General features: G+C 56.0%; 1 protein-coding gene and 1 long non-coding RNA gene across 13 annotated transcripts in view; one reads left to right on the plus strand and one right to left on the minus strand.

Annotated features, from left to right (window-relative positions):
* The window catches only part of ARMC9 (armadillo repeat containing 9), a 151,103-nt gene extending 132,447 nt beyond the window's left edge, over nt 1–18,656 (plus strand). For 6 of the 12 annotated variants that reach the window (XM_034655372.1, XM_034655375.1, XM_034655376.1 and 3 more), the window contains 2 exons: nt 3,297–3,408; nt 9,768–11,336. In XM_034655372.1, the coding sequence (XP_034511263.1) occupies nt 3,297–3,408; nt 9,768–10,203 (548 nt within the window). In that variant the 3' untranslated portion in view covers nt 10,204–11,336. Of the gene's footprint in view, nt 1–3,296; nt 3,409–9,767; nt 11,337–11,524; nt 12,349–18,122 lie in introns of those variants that run through there. The other 6 variants (XM_034655378.1, XM_034655383.1, XM_034655379.1 and 3 more) reach the window with 5 other exon arrangements.
* Nucleotides 1,813–11,467, minus strand: LOC117801154. The gene is made up of 3 exons (XR_004623662.1): nt 11,335–11,467; nt 2,410–2,452; nt 1,813–1,961 (listed from the first exon to the last, which is right to left on the minus strand). It is a non-coding gene; the product is annotated as an uncharacterized LOC117801154 (long non-coding RNA).
* Nucleotides 18,657–19,129: the final 473 nt, after the last annotated feature.

The raw sequence follows: 19,129 nt of genomic DNA on the forward strand, positions 1-19,129 counted from the left end.
GGCACTGTCTCCGGGTTATGCACAGTTTTAGAGACTTTGCCAACTGGGATCATGTGTTATTAGAGCTGTAAACATTACTATGCCTTCACTGAAAGGTGATTAGCTCCAGTATTTGTCCAGAGATTTCTTCTACCGGGGTGGAGGTTTTAGGTGGTCTAACCACCTTTGCCAATTTAACCTAATGCCACTGAGTTAAAAATGATTTCAAGATCTATAGACCTGGACTTTCCAAAAGTTGCATTTAGGGTAATTTATTTATCAGGTATGTCCTTGCTTTACCAAAGCGACCACCAGGATGGCCCTCTGTCTTGCACTGATTCTCAGTATGGTCCTTTATTTTGGAAAGATTTAGCATGGATTACCTATAGGACGGAGGCATCTGAGGTTGCCACGATGGACTAACTGCGTGGCAACTGATTTTCCTGGAGATGGTGATGTCATTGTGATTCTCAAAAACAACTGATGGTAGTCCCGACAAAGTCGAGGCGCTGGCCAATCCCGGTTCCTTGCGTGAAAACAGTGGGCAGCCTTGGTGATCAGCAGCAGGCCCTAGCGCCTGTCCCTGGGGACATGACAGCCCTCCACATGGGCCACCTGGAGCCAGGGCAGCCCGCTCAGCCCGAGTCACGCTGCCAGGTGTAGCCCTGAACATTGTGACCGTATTCCTCATGTCCCTTCCTCCTGCCTGCTCCTCTCTGCTTAGGCCTGCCTGGGACCCCCCCCCATACCCTATCCATCAACTCCCTGCCCCTCCCTCCTCAGTGGGCTCCAGAACTAGCTGCCTGCAGTCCACCGGCCAGAAACCAGCTATGTTAACCTCTCTCCCCCACCCTACCCTGCCTGCCCTCAGCCTCAGGACAGCACTCCTAGTTCTCCCCAACAATCCCTTTACTAGGGAAGCCCACCTTCTGGGTTAGTGGCTCTCCCTCAGTCACTTAGGGAGCATTTCTGGTAGAGATTCTGTTCTTTCTCCTACCCTCTTTCTGGCTTGGCCAGCTGCAGCCACCCCAGGACCAACGTCCCTGGACCAGTGTCTTCCCCCTCATGTCCTCCCCCAGCTGGTCTTGTTGTCATCATCCCTCCTTCTTCTGATCCAGCCTCTTCGTGAGGATGGGCAGCAAGCAGGCTTGGGCCTATATGTTTAGAAGGCACATAACCAGGGTTGAGACTAGTTCAGAGGCTGCCTCTAGGCTCAGCAGATATAAGAGGGCCTGAGAGGAAGAGGACCGTGGTGGGCCAGGTGGCCTTATTATCTTCTGTGTTATTCCTTCCGTCATAAGCCTGAGCTGACTTCCCGTGGACCCTTCCATCCATACATCCTGCTTCTCAGCCCTCTCTCCCACTTCTGTGCTCTCGCTCTGCCTGTCCGCCCATCCCAGTCCGGCCTCCCACAGCTGCTACTCAGAGGCCCCTCACACGCGGCCTGCTGCTAGGTCTGGCCTCCTCACCTGCGCTCACGCTGGGAACTCCTGCCCCACCCGCCACGGCGGCCTCCGGCGCGTTTGCTCAGGAAGCTCTTCACACCTCTGCGTCTGGTCGATGCTGAAGGTGAAATCTCGTGAGAAGGAACCTGTGGGATCCTCCAACGGCTTGATCCGTTGACCACAGGGGAGTACATTCTTTTTAAGCAGAGGGACTTAGCCCCATGGAGCCAAAAGGAAATAGTTCCCAAAAGGAAAAAGCCAAGAATGTGCCTTCGAATTTTCTAAGACATTGGCCTCAGGAAAGTCAGTCTCCTTCTCTCATCAACCAAGGCTACCTTGAATATCAAAGTCGCATACTTTGTCAGTGGCCTGGAGTGAAAGTGGCCAGCCCTGTCTGCAGTGGTCCACAGGTGAGGAAACAGTACTTCATCCCAGGAAGCCTCTAGAGCACACAGCGCTGGTTGCCTCCAGTCCCCGGCTTTCTGTGCTGGGAGCTCTGAAGGCCTGCCCCGTGAAGCTCAGTGGAGGGAGTAACTGCTGTTTGGTGACAGAATCGAAAGACCTCAGAGGGTCCCAGGAGAGCTCAGCATAGCTCCTCCTCCCTCCTGCCAGGGGCCTTTCCCACCCACCCCCAGCCTGGCCCTCCACCCACACCCACCTGGGAAAGCTCCTGATCCTGGAGGACTGCCTGCCCCTGGGCGCCATTCCCCGAATGGGATCTTCTCTGTGCGTAGCCGTGTGTGGTTCCACTCGATCATTGCCTCACACACCTAAATGCTGTCTCCTGGGCCTGATTAGAAGCCCACGGAGCAGAAAGCACAGAGAAGCAGGCCACTTGTCCACCAGAGAACAGGTGAGAGAAGGCTCCATTTCCTGTTCCAGTCCCAGCTCTAGGTGGAGACTGTTCGGTGTGGACCATAAATAAAGCCATCTATTGGGTTTCATCCCAGAAATAGATTCCCTGGTTGGGTGAAAAGACTGTTACCTGGGAATCAAAGCTTCAGCCCTCACTGTGGGTTTGAGGAAACCTGCAAAGAAGAAAGTTTGCATTTAAGATAAAGCCAAGGCCACATTGCAAAGGTACCAGGGAGATTTTTAAATGAAAGAGCTGGAAGGAGCTTGGGTTAAGGAAGCAGCAAATGTGGACTCTGTCACAGAATTGCTCTGACAGGGGCATGGACCCCTTTGGCTGCAGAAGGAGAAGAGAAGTGGGGCCGGAGAGAAGGGGGGCATTTTATTTGAAATCCAGAATAGGCTCTTGGAAGAGCAACCTGGCAGTGTCATCGGGCACTTCTCTGTCATTTCCCTGTGAAGGTATCCGGGATGACCCAGGTGCCCTGGTCCTTGGCCATGAGGTCAGCACGAGCACTGCTGGGAACGAGGGCAGTTCCTGCCCCTGTGGGTGGACTGAGGGATTCAGGCCTGAAGGGGCCTGGGGCAGCTCAGGGGGAAGAGAGCCCCACCTCTGGGGTTGCCGGATTTGGCAAATAAAAATACAGGACCCCCCAGAGGCGCCTGCGTGGCCCAGTGGGTTAAGCATCCGACTCTTGATCTCAGCTCAGGTCTTGATCTTGGAGTTTGAGAGGCAGAGGGGGGCCAGGAGAAGCCACAGGGCTGCAGGTTTGTGCTTCCCTGTGCTGTATATGTTCTAGCCAGAGCACTCACGCTGCAACCCCAGGTTGTAAGTACACCAAGTGGCCGCCTAGAAAGTTCTCACCCTGCGCAAGTAAGCAAGTCCTCATCTGTAAGCACCAAAGAGCCATCAGGGGCTAGCCTGGACATGTGCTTTTCTTGGCTTTTTGGCCTAGCCCAGTAAGAAGCATCCTCAAAGAGGTTCCAGAGCTGGAGTTGACTGAACTCTTTCTTCCCCAGCCACCTCGGACATCAAGCCAGGAGAATGGTTGCCAGCAAAACATCAGGGAGAGGTTCGCCTGCCCTCCACGGAGGTCCCCAGCCAGGCCCCAGGCAGTGGGGAGACCACCAGGTAGGGATGGGAAGGTCTCCTGGGAGGGCTCGTCCCTGATCCAGCCTCGGACTTGGGTCACAAAGGAGCATTTCACTGGGGCCTGAAGCAACCTATAGAGATACCCCGGGGAACGTGGCCACCACACCTGTTAACCTCAGAGCCCAAGGGGAGGGACCTGCCCCCTGGGAATTGTCAGTTGTCATACCGGAAGGAGAAGAAACTCATAAACAAGCCCAAGGGACTCGTTTTAAGCCCTGCAGGCTCCGCACGTTTGTGGGGACGTGTGACTTGGAGTAACCTGTGAGCAGTGTCCTGTCTCAGCTATTTGCTTTTGGAGAAGGTGGGATGGAGGGGAGTAAGATGTCAAACAAGATTCGTGAAATGGTTTGGCTCAGATGTCACCCTCCTAACATAGAAACTGGATCCCACACAGGAAAAAAAGGTATTTTCTCTTCCTCTGTACAAAGTGAGTACGGCCTGGCCTTTGAGAGGTCACTTGGGGTTCTTGAGAATCTAGGAAGTCTGGGTCTTCTTTCAGATCTGAGGCAGCCTGCTCAGGGAGAGGGGCCTAGCCCTGGTGTCAGACCCAACCCAATGGCGAGGCACCCCAACTGCCCCCACCACTTCCTCCTGGCCGTGCAGCGTCCCGCAGCCGGAGTCATTTCAAGATGGCGAAGCCAACCTCCTGCACTAAACCATTGGACCCAAGCTGGGTCAGAGTCCCTGAAATAGAGGAGTTTTGCCATGGTGACCAGTCAGGCCTCCTGTGCTTCCACATTTCTCTAGAACTGGGAAGTGTTTCCATGAGTGTGTCTGCGGTAAGCAGGCCCACACCGCAGCTGGGGTGAAGGCTGACCTTGGCCCCATCAGGAGCTCTGTGAGCACCAGGGCCTTGGAAAGTTGGATGAGACGGGGCAGAAGGGCTGCATTCCAGACCCCTGAGACCCGAAGGCTCCCCCTGCCCGGATGTTTCCCCCTCACAGTGTAGAGGGGTCAGAGAAACCAGCCCACCGACCTTCCCCTTACTCAGGCCTGGCTGCCCTCCCTGCCAGCTCCTGGGGATGGAAGCCACAGAAACAGGAGTTTCTGCTGAGTTCTAAAGGCCACAGGGCTCCCCGCCCCAGAGCTGCCATGGCCACCCAGGACAGGCAGAAGGGCCTGGCAGAGCCAGCTCCCACGGAGCAGAAAGTCTGAGGAGGCGAGCAGCCCCTCCCCCTCTCCCACTGGCAGCACCCCTGCACCTGCCTTTCCCGCACGGCCAGGTAGACACTGCGGGCAGGCACCAGGTAACAAGGAAGTCGGAGCGCCCAGGGCAGCAGAGCTGTGCACGGTGGAGCCAGAGGACTTTGGGACCTGGACCTGGACTGGGGTGGGGGTGGGGTCCCCTGACCAGCTGGGGACCCAGGGACCCACCTCCCCCACCCAGCAGAATGGCTGAAGGTGTGCTCCGGGATTGGAAGTGCCCGAGGCCCACAGGCTGCTCCACAGGTCAGGGGTTCTCTGGCTCTTGGCACCCTCCTGAAGTGGGGGGCTCAAAATGAGTGACCTCAGAGGGCTGGGCCAGAGCTGAGGCTGGGCCCCTTCCGCACTTCCCCCTGCGCCCAGGGCCAGGCCCAGATATAATCCTCAGCCAGGCCAAACCAGCGCTAGAACCATGTCTTTTTCCTTCCTGTAAAGGCAGAATTCATTTCTGAGGCTTACCAGTAGAGACAATCCACTCTCCCCAGAATAAGTGTTTTCATAGCAGGGGCCCCCTTAAAGACCCTCCTGAGAAACATTCCCCCTGGTGACACCGAGTACAGTGACCCAGTTGGCCCTCCAAGGTCCTGTTGGGCACAAATGCCCCATGGGGTTCAGTCCCATGGGTGCTCTTGCCCTAATGTCTGTCATGTGAATTCAACTCTTATTTTAAGTCTGGGAGGAGTGGGGGTGGGTTCTGTTTGAGGAAGAGGAGGATGGAAAGAGAGAGAAGTAGACAGTTGGTCCACCCGCCTCGCTTCCCCTCTGGCTATGTGACTGCCGCCTACCACACTTTCTCCCCACCCCCAGCCCCCTCTTCACCGGCTGCCCCAGGTCTTGGCTAAGCACCCCTTCCTCCTCCCTGACCCCGAAGTCCAGTCACACAGCCGCATCCTCCCCTTCCCCCCCATGCCCCCAGCCATGCCTGTCTCCCTCTGTCCTGAAAGACAGGGGCCACAGTGAGGGTGTCTGTCCCCGTGTCTCCACCTGGCCCAGAGCAGGCTCTCAAAATCTCTCGTGGATGAATCAGGAGAAAGGGAGAGAGAATGGCTCTCTGTCTGGCTTGAGTGGGGGACGTTTGTCCCGCTGCTTTCCCCAGCCCCTGTCTCTCTGTCCTTAGAGTGAGGACAGCCCCTTTGCCGCTGGGTGGGTGCTGCTTGACTGCCGTTTCCCATGGAAGGCCCTGGGGCTGCTGGTTGGGGAAATGGTAGATTGAAAGATACTCTCACTGCTTAACCCCAGAGAGGAGGTGGTTTAAAGATAACTGAGACTCCAGCTCCACTCCACCGGCTTCCAGCCACTGGTCTTGCTGGGAAATTGCCTTCTTGGAAAGCAGGGAGTAAAAGCCTGAGACCCCGAGAGCCCACTGCCTCCCTCCCCCTCCACACACCCAAGTGTTCCTGTTCCCGAGTTTTCTGTTTGCTTCTTAGAGTCCTTAGCATCGAGTAGCTGGGGAACCATGGTGCTGTCCAGGCTGGCACACGGGCCCTGCAGAGAGGAGCCCAGCTGGACCGACTGGGAGGCATTGGCCTGGACACTGCCTCCCTGTGGCCCAAGGAGCCGCAGGGGAGCGGGCGCCTCAGGTCAGAGCACACACTCCTGCTCAGATGCCGACCCGGGCCCCGCCCCTCTCAGAAGCAAACAGGGTCAGAGTTCCCATCCTGCCACAGACGGGAAATGACTCTTGGGCAAGTATTATGGCTTCTAGAACGGGAAGAGGAGAGAGGTTTTACATACGTCTACATAGATGCTTTATCCCCCACGCATTTGTCCCCAGAGGGCATGTGGCAGCTCGTGAGGACATGTACGGTGCCTCCGGCTGAAGGAAACTAGAAACTAAGGACAAGCAAGTCAGGGGAATGAGGACAGGGGCCCTGCGTGTTCCTGTGCACACACGCACACGCGCGCGTGTGCAAACCGTTGGCGAGTCTGTGCATTTGCCTTCATCTGCTGTGTGCTCTCCGAGTCAGTCCACACCTCGCCCCTTCCTGGGTTCTCGCCTAGTGTGGCTGAAATCTCCAGGGCAGTGACCGAGAGCCCGTGGCGAGCCCTGGGGAGCAGAGTCTACTGAGGGGACCCCGGAGCAAATGTCGTTAATACCTTCCTGCAGACAGTGGTTCCGGAGAACCAAAGGGATGAAGGGACGCAGGGTTGTCTGCCCAGGGCGGGGGACTGCTCAGCTGGGAGATCATGACTCAGCAGCATTCCAAACCCGAGGAAAGATCGAGTATCTCCAGAAGCCCTTGATTGCCCCTCACTTGCACACAATACTGCCTTTGAGGAGCCGAGCTCATCTCAGTGGGCCAGCCTCTCTAATGAGTAATTGTCTGTCTTGCAGGCCACGCCCAGTTTACCCACGTGAAGTTTACCTGCTACTCAGCACCAGGGTTCCCACAGCAACTTACCTTCCCAAGTCATAGGTCACTGCCATCCCGAATCTCCTGTCCCCGTGCTTTTCCTGCCCTGCCCTAACCTGGCCTCATCTCCAAAATGATCACCAAGTCCTGGCCCTGGCTCCCCCGGGCTCAGACTGCTGAGCTCACCATTTAGGGGGCCTGGGGGCCTGGAGGCCACACTGACCCCCCACCTCCAGCTCCCACGGTGTCCCCCCTAGGGGGCTGTGATGCGCATCACCCCTGTGGAAGTCAGGGACAAGGGCCAGTATCCTCAGTCCACAGTACCACCTGCCACAGCTGCCCCCAGCGTGGTTTGGGCTCGGCCAAGCCAGAGCGCGGCTCTATGGTGCTCTCCAGTCCCAGGGCAAGAGCCAGAAGGAGCTCCTGTCTGCGGGTGCTCCATCTGCCCCCCCAACAAGCTACCATGGCCAAACCAAGGTCGTGCCCTAGGGCAAAGAGGAGGCTGACTTTGAAGGTGTGTTAGTCAAGGTTCTCCAGAGAGAGAGAACCAACAGGATGGGGGTGAGGATGGGCAGGAGGGGGTTGTTTTAAGGATTTGGCTCTCGTGATTGTGGAGGCTTGGCCAGTCCAAACTCCACAGGGTAGGCCAGCAGGCTAGAGACCCAGGGAGGAGTTGCTGTTGGAGTCCAAGGGCGGTCTGCTGGCACCATTCCTTCCTGCTCAGAGGAGATCAGCCTTTGTCTATGCATGCCGTCAATTGATTGGATGAGGCCCACCCACACTGTGGAGGGCAATCTACTTTGCTCAAAATCCATCTATTTAAATGATAATCTCATCCAAAACACACCTGCACAGAAATATCCAGAATCATGTTTGACCAGATATTTAGGCACCATGGCCCGGCAAAGTTGATACATAAAATGAACACACACATAAGAGTTTTCATACACATTGCCAAATTGCTCTCCCGAAGGACAGGGCCTTTTTCTGGTTGCCCGAATGTTGGGAGATTATAGACTCCTAGCCCTGTGACCCAGACCTTTTCTCCCTTCACTTCTTGCCAGCTCACCTCAGCATCCCCATCCCCACAACCTGACCTCGCTGCCCATTGGCTATAAGGCCCCATGCGGGGAAGCTGGCCACCCATCCTGGGCCTACCCAGCTCCTTCAACTCTGGCCTGCCTGTCCCATGACCTTGTGATGGACATGTCCAGTAACCCAAGGCTAGCCCTCCGCCAGGAGTAGCTGCTGCCAGTGCTCACTGAGTAGTCTGTACTAGTTTCTCTTAGTTGTTCCTTTGTTAAATGTAGTAGGGCTGCATTTTAACTCACTGAGCCTCCCAGGTGCCCCAATAGGGCTACATTTGAAAATGGTCAAGATGGTAATTTTTTTTCTCTTGAAATTAATTACTTTTATTTTTTATTTTATTTTTATTTTTTAATTGACTTCAATTAATTAATATGTAGTGTATTATTAGTTTCAGAGGTAGAGTTCAGTGATTCATCAGTTGCCTATAACACCCAGTGCTCATTACATCACGTGCCCTCCCCAGTGCCCATCGCCCAGTGACCCCATCTCCCCACACCCCTCCCCCTCCCCTCCAACAGCCCTCAGTTTGCTCCCTGTAGTTAAGAGTCTCTTATGGTTTGTCTCCCTCTCTGATTTCATCTTTTTATTTTTCCCTCCCTTCCCCTATGATCCTGTTTTTTTCTTAAATTCCCCACTCCTGGGACCTCTTGTCTAATGGCGCCAAGCTGAGGGTGCCCCCTCCAAGACTTGCCCCCCGCATCCCTGTGAGGCTGCCCCCTAGGGCGGCATCTGGAGAAGAGCTGACTGTAAGATCCCCCTGGGCTCGAATCTTGGCCTCACACCCTGCGTGTTATGTGTGTCACTTTGGGAACATTCACAAACTTGGGGCCTCAGTTTCTACATCTGAAAAACAGGGACGTAATGCCTACGCTGCCCCCCCGGGACTGTTTGGGGGCTAAATGTCACCCGCCCAGCGAGGCCTTCCTGCATCTAAAATTGGTTTCCTATTGCTGCTGTAACAGTTTACCACACATGCACTGACCTGAACGCCACAAATGGATCGCCTTACAGCTCAGTCGGTCAGAAGCCCCACACAGCTCCCACGGGGCTGGAATCACCGTGCACTCGGGACACACGCTTTCCCGAGTTCTACGGGAGAATCTCTTTCCTGCCTTTTCTGGCTTCTGGTGGCCACCTGCCCTCTTTGGCTGCAGCCCCTTCCACCATCTTCAAAGGCAGCAGGCTGGCGTCTCTGTGCCTCTTTCTGCCTCCCTCTCTCACTTTTAAGGACCCTCCTGGTTTCCTTGGGCTCACCCTGCCAGTCTAGGATAATCTCCCTATCGTAAAGTCAGCAGGTTAGCACCCTCAACCCCACTGCAGCCTAATTCTCCTTTGTCATAAAAGGTTCCAGGCAGTAGGACAGGGACAGAATGGGGGACCATTTCTTGCCGGCCACACCTCCCCGGGCCCCCCTATCTCACACTTCAATAATCCCCCAAGCTCCCTGTCCCCCTTCTCAGCTTCATCTCCTTAGCATTTATTCCGTTTTTATTATCTTCCTCCTCCCTGAGAGTGTGAGTTCCGTGGGGGCAGGGATGTATGCCACTGGCTGCCTTGCCCTACCCCACCCCTACCCCTTTCCCAGGACCGTGCCTGCCTGGCATCCTGGTGCTCAGAGGGGGAGTCCTTCCTTCCACCTGCGACTCCTAAGTGTGCAGTAGCCCTGACTCTAGATTGCCTGTTTCGTTCCAGGGACTTTACATCAGCCTTCACCTTCAAGCCCCGGACCCCCAGCACCCCGGCGATCCTGGACCTGAACCCACCCAAGGCCAAGGCATCCACTCTGGCCCCTCAGTTCTCTACATGCGGCCCCCAGCAGGCCAGCCGTCCCAGCTCCATGTCGTCTTCCACAAGGGGCCTACAGAGTAAGTCAGATGGGAGGACAGGGCACTGTGTTTTCTGTGCCCCAAAGGCCGCAGGGAAGGCCACCTCCCCTCCCTATGGGACCAGGGCCACAGCTGGTGTCTTCCTCTGCCCTAGAGACCAGTTCTTCACTCATCTTTCTATTTACGCAATTGCCACCGGCCTCGGGGGCTCACACATAAGCTGGCAGACGGAGACCATCTGGGCAGTGCCACTCAGAGTTAAGATCCCCACACCTCTGTGGGACTTGTGTGGTCGGCCCTGAGACCTGGACCTGCCTTCTTTTTTTTTTCTTTTTGCAAGATTTTATTTATTTGACAGAGAGAGACAGAGCAAGAGAGGGAACACAAGCAGGGGGCGTGGGAGAGGCAAAAGCAGGCTTCCTGCTGAACAGGGAGCCCGATGTGGGGCTCGATCCCAGGCCCCTGGGATCATGACCTGAGCCGAAGGCAGATGCTTAACGACTGAGCCGCCCTGGCGCCCCTGGACCTGCCTTCTGGTGGGAGGCAGCCGGCCGCTAGTCAGGCAGCCTGGAAACCAAACTAAGAGGCGCCTTGGAGCTGGGGCCACCGGAGGGACTGAGGGTAGGGTGGGCCCAAGGGGCCTGCCTCCTGCCATTTTGGGCACTGGAGAGACCACTTCTGTCTCTATTCCCTCCTAGCCTTGGCCAGTTGACCACTCCCCTCCACTTTCTAAAGAGTCTTAACTAAAAATAAGGGAGGGTCGCCTGGCCGGCTCAGTCAGTGGAGCATGCGACCCTGCTCTCGGCGTTGTAGGTTAGAGCCCATGCTGGGTATAGAGATTAGTTAAAAATAAAATCTTAAAAAAAAAAAACATAAATCAATAAATAAACCAAAATAAAGGAAAACAAAAGCGAAACAGGACCAAAGGGTGTCAAGCAACAGAAACTCTGTCACACTCGGGATATATGCATTTCTGCCGCTGTGCTGCCCCCCACCCGCCTTGCCCCACTCATTTCCTGCCAGAGCCCCAAGCGCTCTGGTCAACCCGAGACCCGCTGGGCTGGCTGTGTGGTTAACGGGCCGTGGCTGGAAAGCGGGCCCGGCCCTCCCTCTTCTCCGGCCCGAATCTGCTGGGAAACACAGCCAGGCCCCAGCCCCCTGTCCCCACCAGCCGTGCAGCTCAAGGTGCTTCTTCACACAGGCCCAAAGGAAGCCCCAGCAGAGGCCGCGACAGCGTGGCCTGAGAGAGGTAGACAGGCCCGCCCTCGCCCTGCTGGCTTCAGGCCTGAGCCCGGGCTAGGAATAGCCACACTAGCAACAGGCAGTACCCGCCGGCTCCTCCGGGCCCTGCCTGCGCCTAGCTAGATCCGCTAGCTGCAGATTCACGTCCTGTGGCCTCGACAAACAGCACAACCATTGCCAGCAAAACTCACTGCGTGCCCCACACCAAGCAGCCTGCTTCCTGTGAGGAAAGAGCACGGCCACTGAGTCGTGCCCCGGCCACAGAGCAGGGGACCTGGGGGAAGGGAAGGTTCTCTGTATTCCGCGTGCTCAGAGCCTGTTGAAAGAAGGGCTTGTACGGGACAGAGGGCGCTCTGTGAGGATGCTGCCTCGTGCTGGCAGCTGGCTCTGGCTTTTCTTCTCCAGGCAGCCAGTGTTACAGGAAGTGAGGACGGCTCCTTCCCCGGCGTCACCAGCCCGTTGCCCGAGGACCTGCCAGCTTCCCCTTCTCGGCCAGCCAGCGGCTGCAGGTGACAGATGTGGAGAGACGGTTGTCTGCGAGCCGCCAGGTGGCTTCAGGAGCTGAGGCGAGGCTGGCTCTCCGGGCAGCCCCCCACGACACGGGCTCCTGTCACTGCCCTTCTCTGGTTGTCCCCTCACACGCGGGGGAACGTGGCTGGGTAGGCAGCGCGAGCCCAGCCAGCGAGCCGTTCGTCTCGGGAGCCCGTGCAGAGGAGCGGGGCCTGAAAACCCAGCCGGGGACGGGGGGCCTCGGCCTCAGTGGACACCAGCGCTCCTCTCTCCGTCCAGCTAGGAGAAAACAGAAGGGAGTTAGAAGAAGGGAAACCCATGCCCGAGCCGTATTCCTGGGCAGCAGATCTGCTGTTCTCTGGGAGGAGCGTCATCTAGCCCCACGCACAGCTTGGAAGACACGGCCGCTCCAATCCTCCACATGCATGTTTTGCAGGCCGCGTGGGGCTGACCACTGTAGCCCCGTCCCCCGCCCTCCTCCTTCAACACCGCAAACACGAACAGTTCCAACGGCAAAACGACTGGTCCCCGCTGGGGAGGACTGTGCCGGCCCCTTGAGGAGGGTGACATCGGAGCCCATGTCTGAGGACAACACAAAGACGTTTGCTGGCAGAGCCGGCGATGTCACCCAAGCCCGGAGCAGGATCTGCCCTCTCCTAAAACAGGAGCATTGAAATAAAAATAATCAACACTTAGATGGTACTTGTGTGTGGTATGGGCTGTGTGTGTGTGTGTGTGTGTGTGTGTGTGTGTATGAATAAAATCGTGACTTATGCCCTAGGCACTCTGTCTGCCCTGGCTGTGCCCTTAGCGAAGACATCTTCGTGGTCCAACTGGACGTAACTAGAAGATAAGCATTGCATTTTTCAAGAGCCTCCTCGCTCCTCAAGCGAGCCGGCCGAGGAGGTAAACAAGAACATCAGAGCAGGCAAGTCACCAGGTTACCCCCGAGACATCTGCCAACCCGTCACCAGCTAGGATCCGGGGTTAATCTCGTGAGATCTCAGCAGTGGCACGAAGCCGGGTGCGTTGGAACTCTGTGGTTGTGTGACTGGCCCAGAGGCCACATCCAGATTCTCCAGAAATGTGTGAGCCCCTCCTTGTCCCTGGGGAAGAAAGCTGTGGAGAACAAGGCCCTACCTTCTTCCTGGGAATGCCCACCTCCAGGCACTCTCTACCTCCTGACTTAGAGATATGAAGAGAAAACACCAAGGCTTGTCACAAGCACCTGTTGATATGGACAGACAGGAAAAGCAGAGACTGGGTCCCTGAAACGGGACCACTCCGCGGTGAAACACTGAAAAGTGGTTGCAGATGAACAGCAGGGGAACGTCATGGAAAAATCTCTCCTGTTCTCCCCAGTAAATCCACTCCCCTTCGGATTCCTCAGATGCCACTGACTGGCACGGCCTTTCCCCGTCTTGGTGTGGGAGCAGCCCTATCTCCAGAAATCCAGAGGGACTGCAAGAGTCATGGGTTCCCCCCTCTTCTCCATGGTATAAAGGCAACCGCTGTTTCTCCCTCAGACCTACAGACGGGCTAAAGCCTGATTTGTAAACGTCTGGCCACTTCGGGAAAAGAAAAAGTCTTTTAGAGATTTGGGAAGTAGCCAACTCTGTGTCAGACTACACCGAAGTCACCAGGCACAGCGGGTGTTTCTCTGGGGTAAGTAAACACCGTCCAGCCTCCGCACCACACCCTAGGAGACTCCCCTCACCCACACACACGTCCACATCCCAAGGCTGATGGCCAGCACGAGCCTTTGGTAAAACACCAACAACTTCTTCATAAATCTCCCAGCTGTCCGTTGGCCTCACTGAGCTGGCTGGGGTCGGACATGAACACGACCTGCGGGGGCAAGAATCAAGCACACGCATAAACCCAGATGGTTTCCAAGGTCATCTGGACATGTGGTCATACAGCTGGCTACTAGGATTTGCCCGTGAAACCCACCCAGGGAGCCGCAGTGGAGAGCCTGTGGAAATTTTGAGAATGGTGGGCCTTCAGGAAGATGACTTCTTCCCCTGGAAGCTGACCCCAGCTCTCTGGTTACCTGGCCCCCTAATTTCTTCTGAGTAGAACTGGATCTCATTTTGCTTCATTCCTGGCAAGATGTAAATGCCTGACAACAGCTTAAATGATGACCCTTGTCATATTCCTATGGGAATATAATAGGTAGAGGTTTGAGTTCCAATCAGATACCAGGGGTCGGTCACTCACTTGGGAAGGATCTAGCCCAAATCAAAAGAGATAAACAAGAAACAAAGGCACAAATAAGATTACTACAAAAATGCCATGGCAAAAAATCAAAATTTTAATAAAAACAAGAGCTGACCCTGTGCGTGTATGATCTTACCTTGCTTGCTAAACCCTAATCCCAGCCCCAATTCCAATAAAACTTATTTTACAGAAATGGGCAGCCAGCTCATGAGCTATAGTTTGCTGATTTGCTTTCTTTAATATTGCACTACAATATTATTGATCTTGATTCCTCAGTTTGGGGATACCGCCTTCCATTTTGTGTGCAAGGTGAATGCCTCACTTGCCTTACCCTTCCCATGGCCCAGGATCTAGGGGATCCTCCTGGGCCCCCCCAGTGTGCCAGTAGCCCAGCCCCATAGCTGTGTGGCTGGCCTTTCCGCCTGCCTGACTATCTGCATCTCTCCAGAAACCGCTTGTGGCGCATCGTGCTACGGAGTGGTTGGCTTGGCTTCGCACGTAACAAACTACGCCCAAAACGTCTCGGCTTAAAACAACAACTTACTAGCTTTACAGTTATGTGGCTCTGCGACGGGGCTGGGCTCAGATGGGCAGTTCTGTTGGGTTTGGCTGGACCCGGATGTGCGTCTGTGGTCAGAGTGCCGTCAAGAGCCTTGCTCGGGTCTGGCGGCTGGCTGTTCTGAGTTCTCCTCCGTGAGGCCTCTCGCCCTGCAGCCTGGGCCCCCTCCCCAGTGGTCTCAGGGCTCCAACTGCAGGGAGAGAGAGAGGAGGCCCCAGGGCTGCTCGGGTTTCTACCTGCATCGTGTTTGCTCTTCTCCCATTAGCCAAAGCAGGTCACACAACCGAGGCCGATGGTCCGTGCGAGAGATGGGGCTACAGGGACAGTGAACAAACCCGGGGCCTGACCCAAACAATGCGCCACGTTGAAGGCATTCAGAACTTCCCTCGCTTCCAGAACCAGATCTCCCAGGTGATCTTTCCACCGCGGCCTGACATTTCGATTCCGTTCCGCAAACCTCCAGGGGCTGCTCTGTGCTGGGATGTGGATGTGGTCGTTTTGTTAGATTCGCATTTGCTCAGTGGGGCCTCCAACAGCAGGAGCAGGGGAGGTAGGGAAGGTTTTCTCTCACATGTCCTCACACCTCGAGAGGCCATCCAAGGGGGTCGTGGCAGGGCGCAGGCAGAGTGGGAGCCGCAACACCCGGGGCGTCTGCCTTTGATGGGCCAGTGGGTGGAGTGTGTCTAGGGTGCCTGGGTTAAGGCCAAAAAGAGCGGGGGTGGGGGGGCAGGGTAGGGAGGATTCGGTAAGCTCTGCCGGGGTCTTTATCTAAGGGCCACACCAGGGGAGGAGCTGAGAGGCAGAAGACAAAGTTCGTCACTGGGGGCCTTGGGGACGTCATATCTTATAAGCTTGTTGTGCCTCTGCTGGCTGTCATCTTCGGCGTGCACTCGAGGAGGGCCCAGTGCCCGTTCCAGGCCCCTGCAGGCCACTTAGCCACACAAAATGGACCCCTTGACCTCCGAGTTGCTATCCATCTACTAAGGAGAATTCCCAGCTGGTGCCCGCTCATAAAATTGATCACCAAATTTTCCTGAGTCCCGTGAGCTGCTGTTAAACATAACCATCCACAAAAGTGAAGTTATATAAACTTACAGTTAAATAATTCTATTTTACAAAGGTAATAAATACTGAAAACTCATCCCTTCCGAACTATTATCTATGTCCCGCAGGTTGTTTCCATCTGTTGTGTCTTTGTGGGGGAAACGGACGTATCTTCCCAACTCTGTCTTCGGTGACCTCATGTTGATAGCTTGGAATTGGCCGCGCTGGGCATACGTACACCCCAGAAACTGGGAAACACTACCCCCCAGCACTGCCCCCCCCCAAGACCTGGCTGTTACATTTGCTGGCACACCACTGGCCTGAGTGTGCAGACACGTGCAGCCCAAGGCAGAATGTTGGGTGGACCAGGTACTGTGCAGGCGGGTCGGAAGCAACGGGGTAGTGTGTGCCCCCACCGTGGCAGCCGCTCCAGAAGCCTCGGTCCACACCTGTTTCGCATGGCCCAGAGAGTGCTAGCATCACTTCGCTTGCAGGCCTTGCCCTACCGGATGCAGCCAGCACCTTTGTTCCTGGATTATTAGGTGATCAGTGAGAATGACGTCTGGGTACCCTGGGTGTGCCTTGGATCTTGCCTCTTGGGATCCTGCCGCCACTCACCCTGCCCAGAAATGCGACGGCCCCACCTTCTTAAAGATACAGCGCTGCTCTGCCTGCTGGTCATCGGGGGCAGTCACCGCTCCCCGGGAGTGAGAACTCCCTGGGTAGCCTGCCAGGCTCCTGGACTTTGTGTTCTGCCCAGGGCGGGGGCACCGAGAGGGCTGAGAAGAGATAAGGGGGTCCCTCGGTCAGCCTTGAACTCAGGCAGCAGCATCTTCTAGGGAAAAGCCAGTGACTTAATAGGTGCAGAAGGGCAAGGCCCTGGGTTTGCAGGGGACACTGGGCTTGCGGGCAGAAGGCAGGGCAGAGAGCCTGGATCCAATGCCTGAGTCGAAGGCAGGAGGAGTGGAGGCAGAAGTGGCTGGGGTGTGAGGTGAGCGACACTAGCACCAGTCTTCAGGGGCCCACTTGGGAGCGATGTGATCTTAGGGCTTACAGAGCCTCAGGGGAGCTCCGGGACCCTGAGGCTTGAGGATCCAGTAATGGCCCGGCATGGGGTCCCAGCTGGAGCCGGCACTGGGAGTCTCCTGGTGGGTCACTTTGGGGGAAGACAATTTCGGTGCCCAGGGCATCACTGACAGGATGCCAGGTGGCCCAAGGCAGAGGGGCCCGAGGCTGGGGGAGTACTAGCAACGGGCTCAGGGGACAGTGGGGCACAAACCCTGGACAGGGAATCCATGGCCAGAGCCCTCCTTCTGCTGAAGGCATGGAGTAGCCAGCAGGTGGGAAAACACAAAAACCAGGCCGAAGAGGAGAGGATTTCTGAGCTTTTGTGGGACCCCCAAGGGAGCACAGGGAAAGAGTGAGGGAGGCAGGGACCTGGTTATCACTGGCCTGTCCTAGAACCCCAAGGAAACCAAGTACCCCATCACAGCAAAGGAGGCTGAGCCAGGCTGGGCCACCCCCTCCTCTGAGCAGCACTGGGGATTGATGACCGGAGGTGGATGTTTTTCCCGTTGTTCTGGTGGCTGGGGGTGGGGGCATGGCCAGAGTGGCACTTTCATCACAATGACTTCAGGGAGAATCTACCACTGAGAAAGGTCCGAGGCCCAGACCCTGAGGCTGCAGAGGCTGCTTCGCATCCTAGGATGCCTGACCCCCACCCCCCGACACCCGGAGATGGCTTGAAGGCGCCACGGCACCCTGCGGGCCCATCCGTGGGGACCATGTGGGCTGTGCCTGGGACTCCACGGCAGTCAGACACGGGTGCTGCCCTGGGTCCTCTCCCTGCGCCCGCCTCGCCAGGTTGCCAGGGGCTTGCAGGGCGTGGGGTGGACTCGAGCCTCCAGTCCGAGCTGGGAGCCCCTTTCCTTCTCGCTGGAGTTGCTGAAATGTTGGTGCCGGTGGCTTCGTGCCCTCCGTGGGGGAGAGAATGAGGCGCCACCCAGGAAGAGGCCCAGGTGGCGCTGGCTGGCCGCGCGGGGCCCCTGGTGGCAGCTGTCCCCAGCCCACACCCTGACCTTTTCCGCTTATCTGAGCCAATAGATCCCTGCCTTTTTTTTTGTAATGACTCTTGAAGTTGGGTGTCACTGCAGGCCCCTGGGGAGGGGTTGGCCCCCAGGAGACACACGGTCAGGCTCCTCCTGGCTCCAGCTCCTGCCTTCATCTCCCCGGTTGGCCCTTTCCTGCCTAGGCCACTGCCTGCCCTTCCCCACCCCCATCCCCATTCCTCCTGGGACCTCTGCTGGGATATTAACTCCCTGGAGGATTTTCCTGTCCCTTCTGTCCCTGCTTCCCAAGATCCTTCACCATCGTGTCACAGCGCAGGCATACTGTGGGGTCCTTGCCCGTGAGCTCCGAGAGGGTAGGGGGGCTGGGGCTGCTCCCCACAGTGTCCTGTCTGGGCCTGGGGTGGGAGTAACCTGGGTACCAGAGCCTTAGATCTCAATTCAGGCCTCGGTCCTGAGCGCCCCACACTCCAGACGGACTCCCGGCTGTGGCTGCTGCTGGGTGTCCACGGCCTTCCCCGCAAACCACGAATTCCCTCAGGGAGCCTGTGCACAACTGATTTCTTGTTCCCTTTACCAGCTTTACTGAGGTATCCCTCCGGGCTCCGGGCTGGCTCACCAGTGGAGTATGCAACGCTGGATCACAGGGTCATAAGTTCAAGCCCCAGGTTGGGCACGGAGCCTAAACAGCAGCTTTCCTGAGGTACCACTGAAGGCTACGATGTGACAAACTTTGATAGATGGGAGCACCCATGAAACCATCACCACCAGCAACAGAGTGAGCAACCCATCACCCCCGATAACCTCCGTGGCCTCTTGTATAATCGCCCCCTCCCCCTCCTCCGCCATAGTGAGGCAACTTACTTTTCTGTCATTATACATGTGTTTGCATTTTCTAGAATCTTACATATATAATGTAATCCCGCAGTTTGTGTTCCTTTTTTCTCAGGCTTCTTTCACTTCTTTCACTTCTTTCACTGTGCAATTATCCCTGTGTGGCATCTATCAGTAACTCAGCCCTTTTTATTCCTGAGGAGGCCTGCACTGTACAGATAGACCACCATTGGTGTATTTGTCTCCTACAAATAAAGTTGCTGTGAGCATTCACGTTTAAGTCTCCGTATGGACATATCTCTTTGGGAAATACTCAGGAGTGGAATGGCTGGGTCATGTGTAGGTATATGTTTAACTTATAAGAAACTGTCCAACTGGGGGCACCTGGGTGGCTCAGTCAGTTAAGCGTCCAACTCTTGATCTCAGCTCGGGTCTCGATCTCAGGGTCGTGAGTTCAAGATCCACATTGGGATCCATGCTCCACGTTGGGCTCTACGCTGGGCATAGAGCCTATTTTAAAAAGAAGAAGAAAGAAAAAGGAAAGAAAAAGGAAAGGAAAGGAAAGGAAAGGAAAGGAAAGGAAAGGAAAGGAAAGGAGAAAGGAAAGGAGAAAGGAAAGGAGAAAGGAAAGGAGAGGTAAGGAAAGGAAAGGAAAGGAAAGGAAAGGGAAGAAAGAAAGGAAAGGAAAGGAAAGGAAAGGAAAGGAAAGGAAAGGAAAGGAAAGGAAAGGAAAGGAAAGGAAGAAAGGAAAAG

Source organism: Ailuropoda melanoleuca, chromosome 2 (assembly GCF_002007445.2).
Source record: "Ailuropoda melanoleuca isolate Jingjing chromosome 2, ASM200744v2, whole genome shotgun sequence".
Classification (NCBI taxonomy): Eukaryota; Metazoa; Chordata; class Mammalia; order Carnivora; family Ursidae; genus Ailuropoda; species Ailuropoda melanoleuca.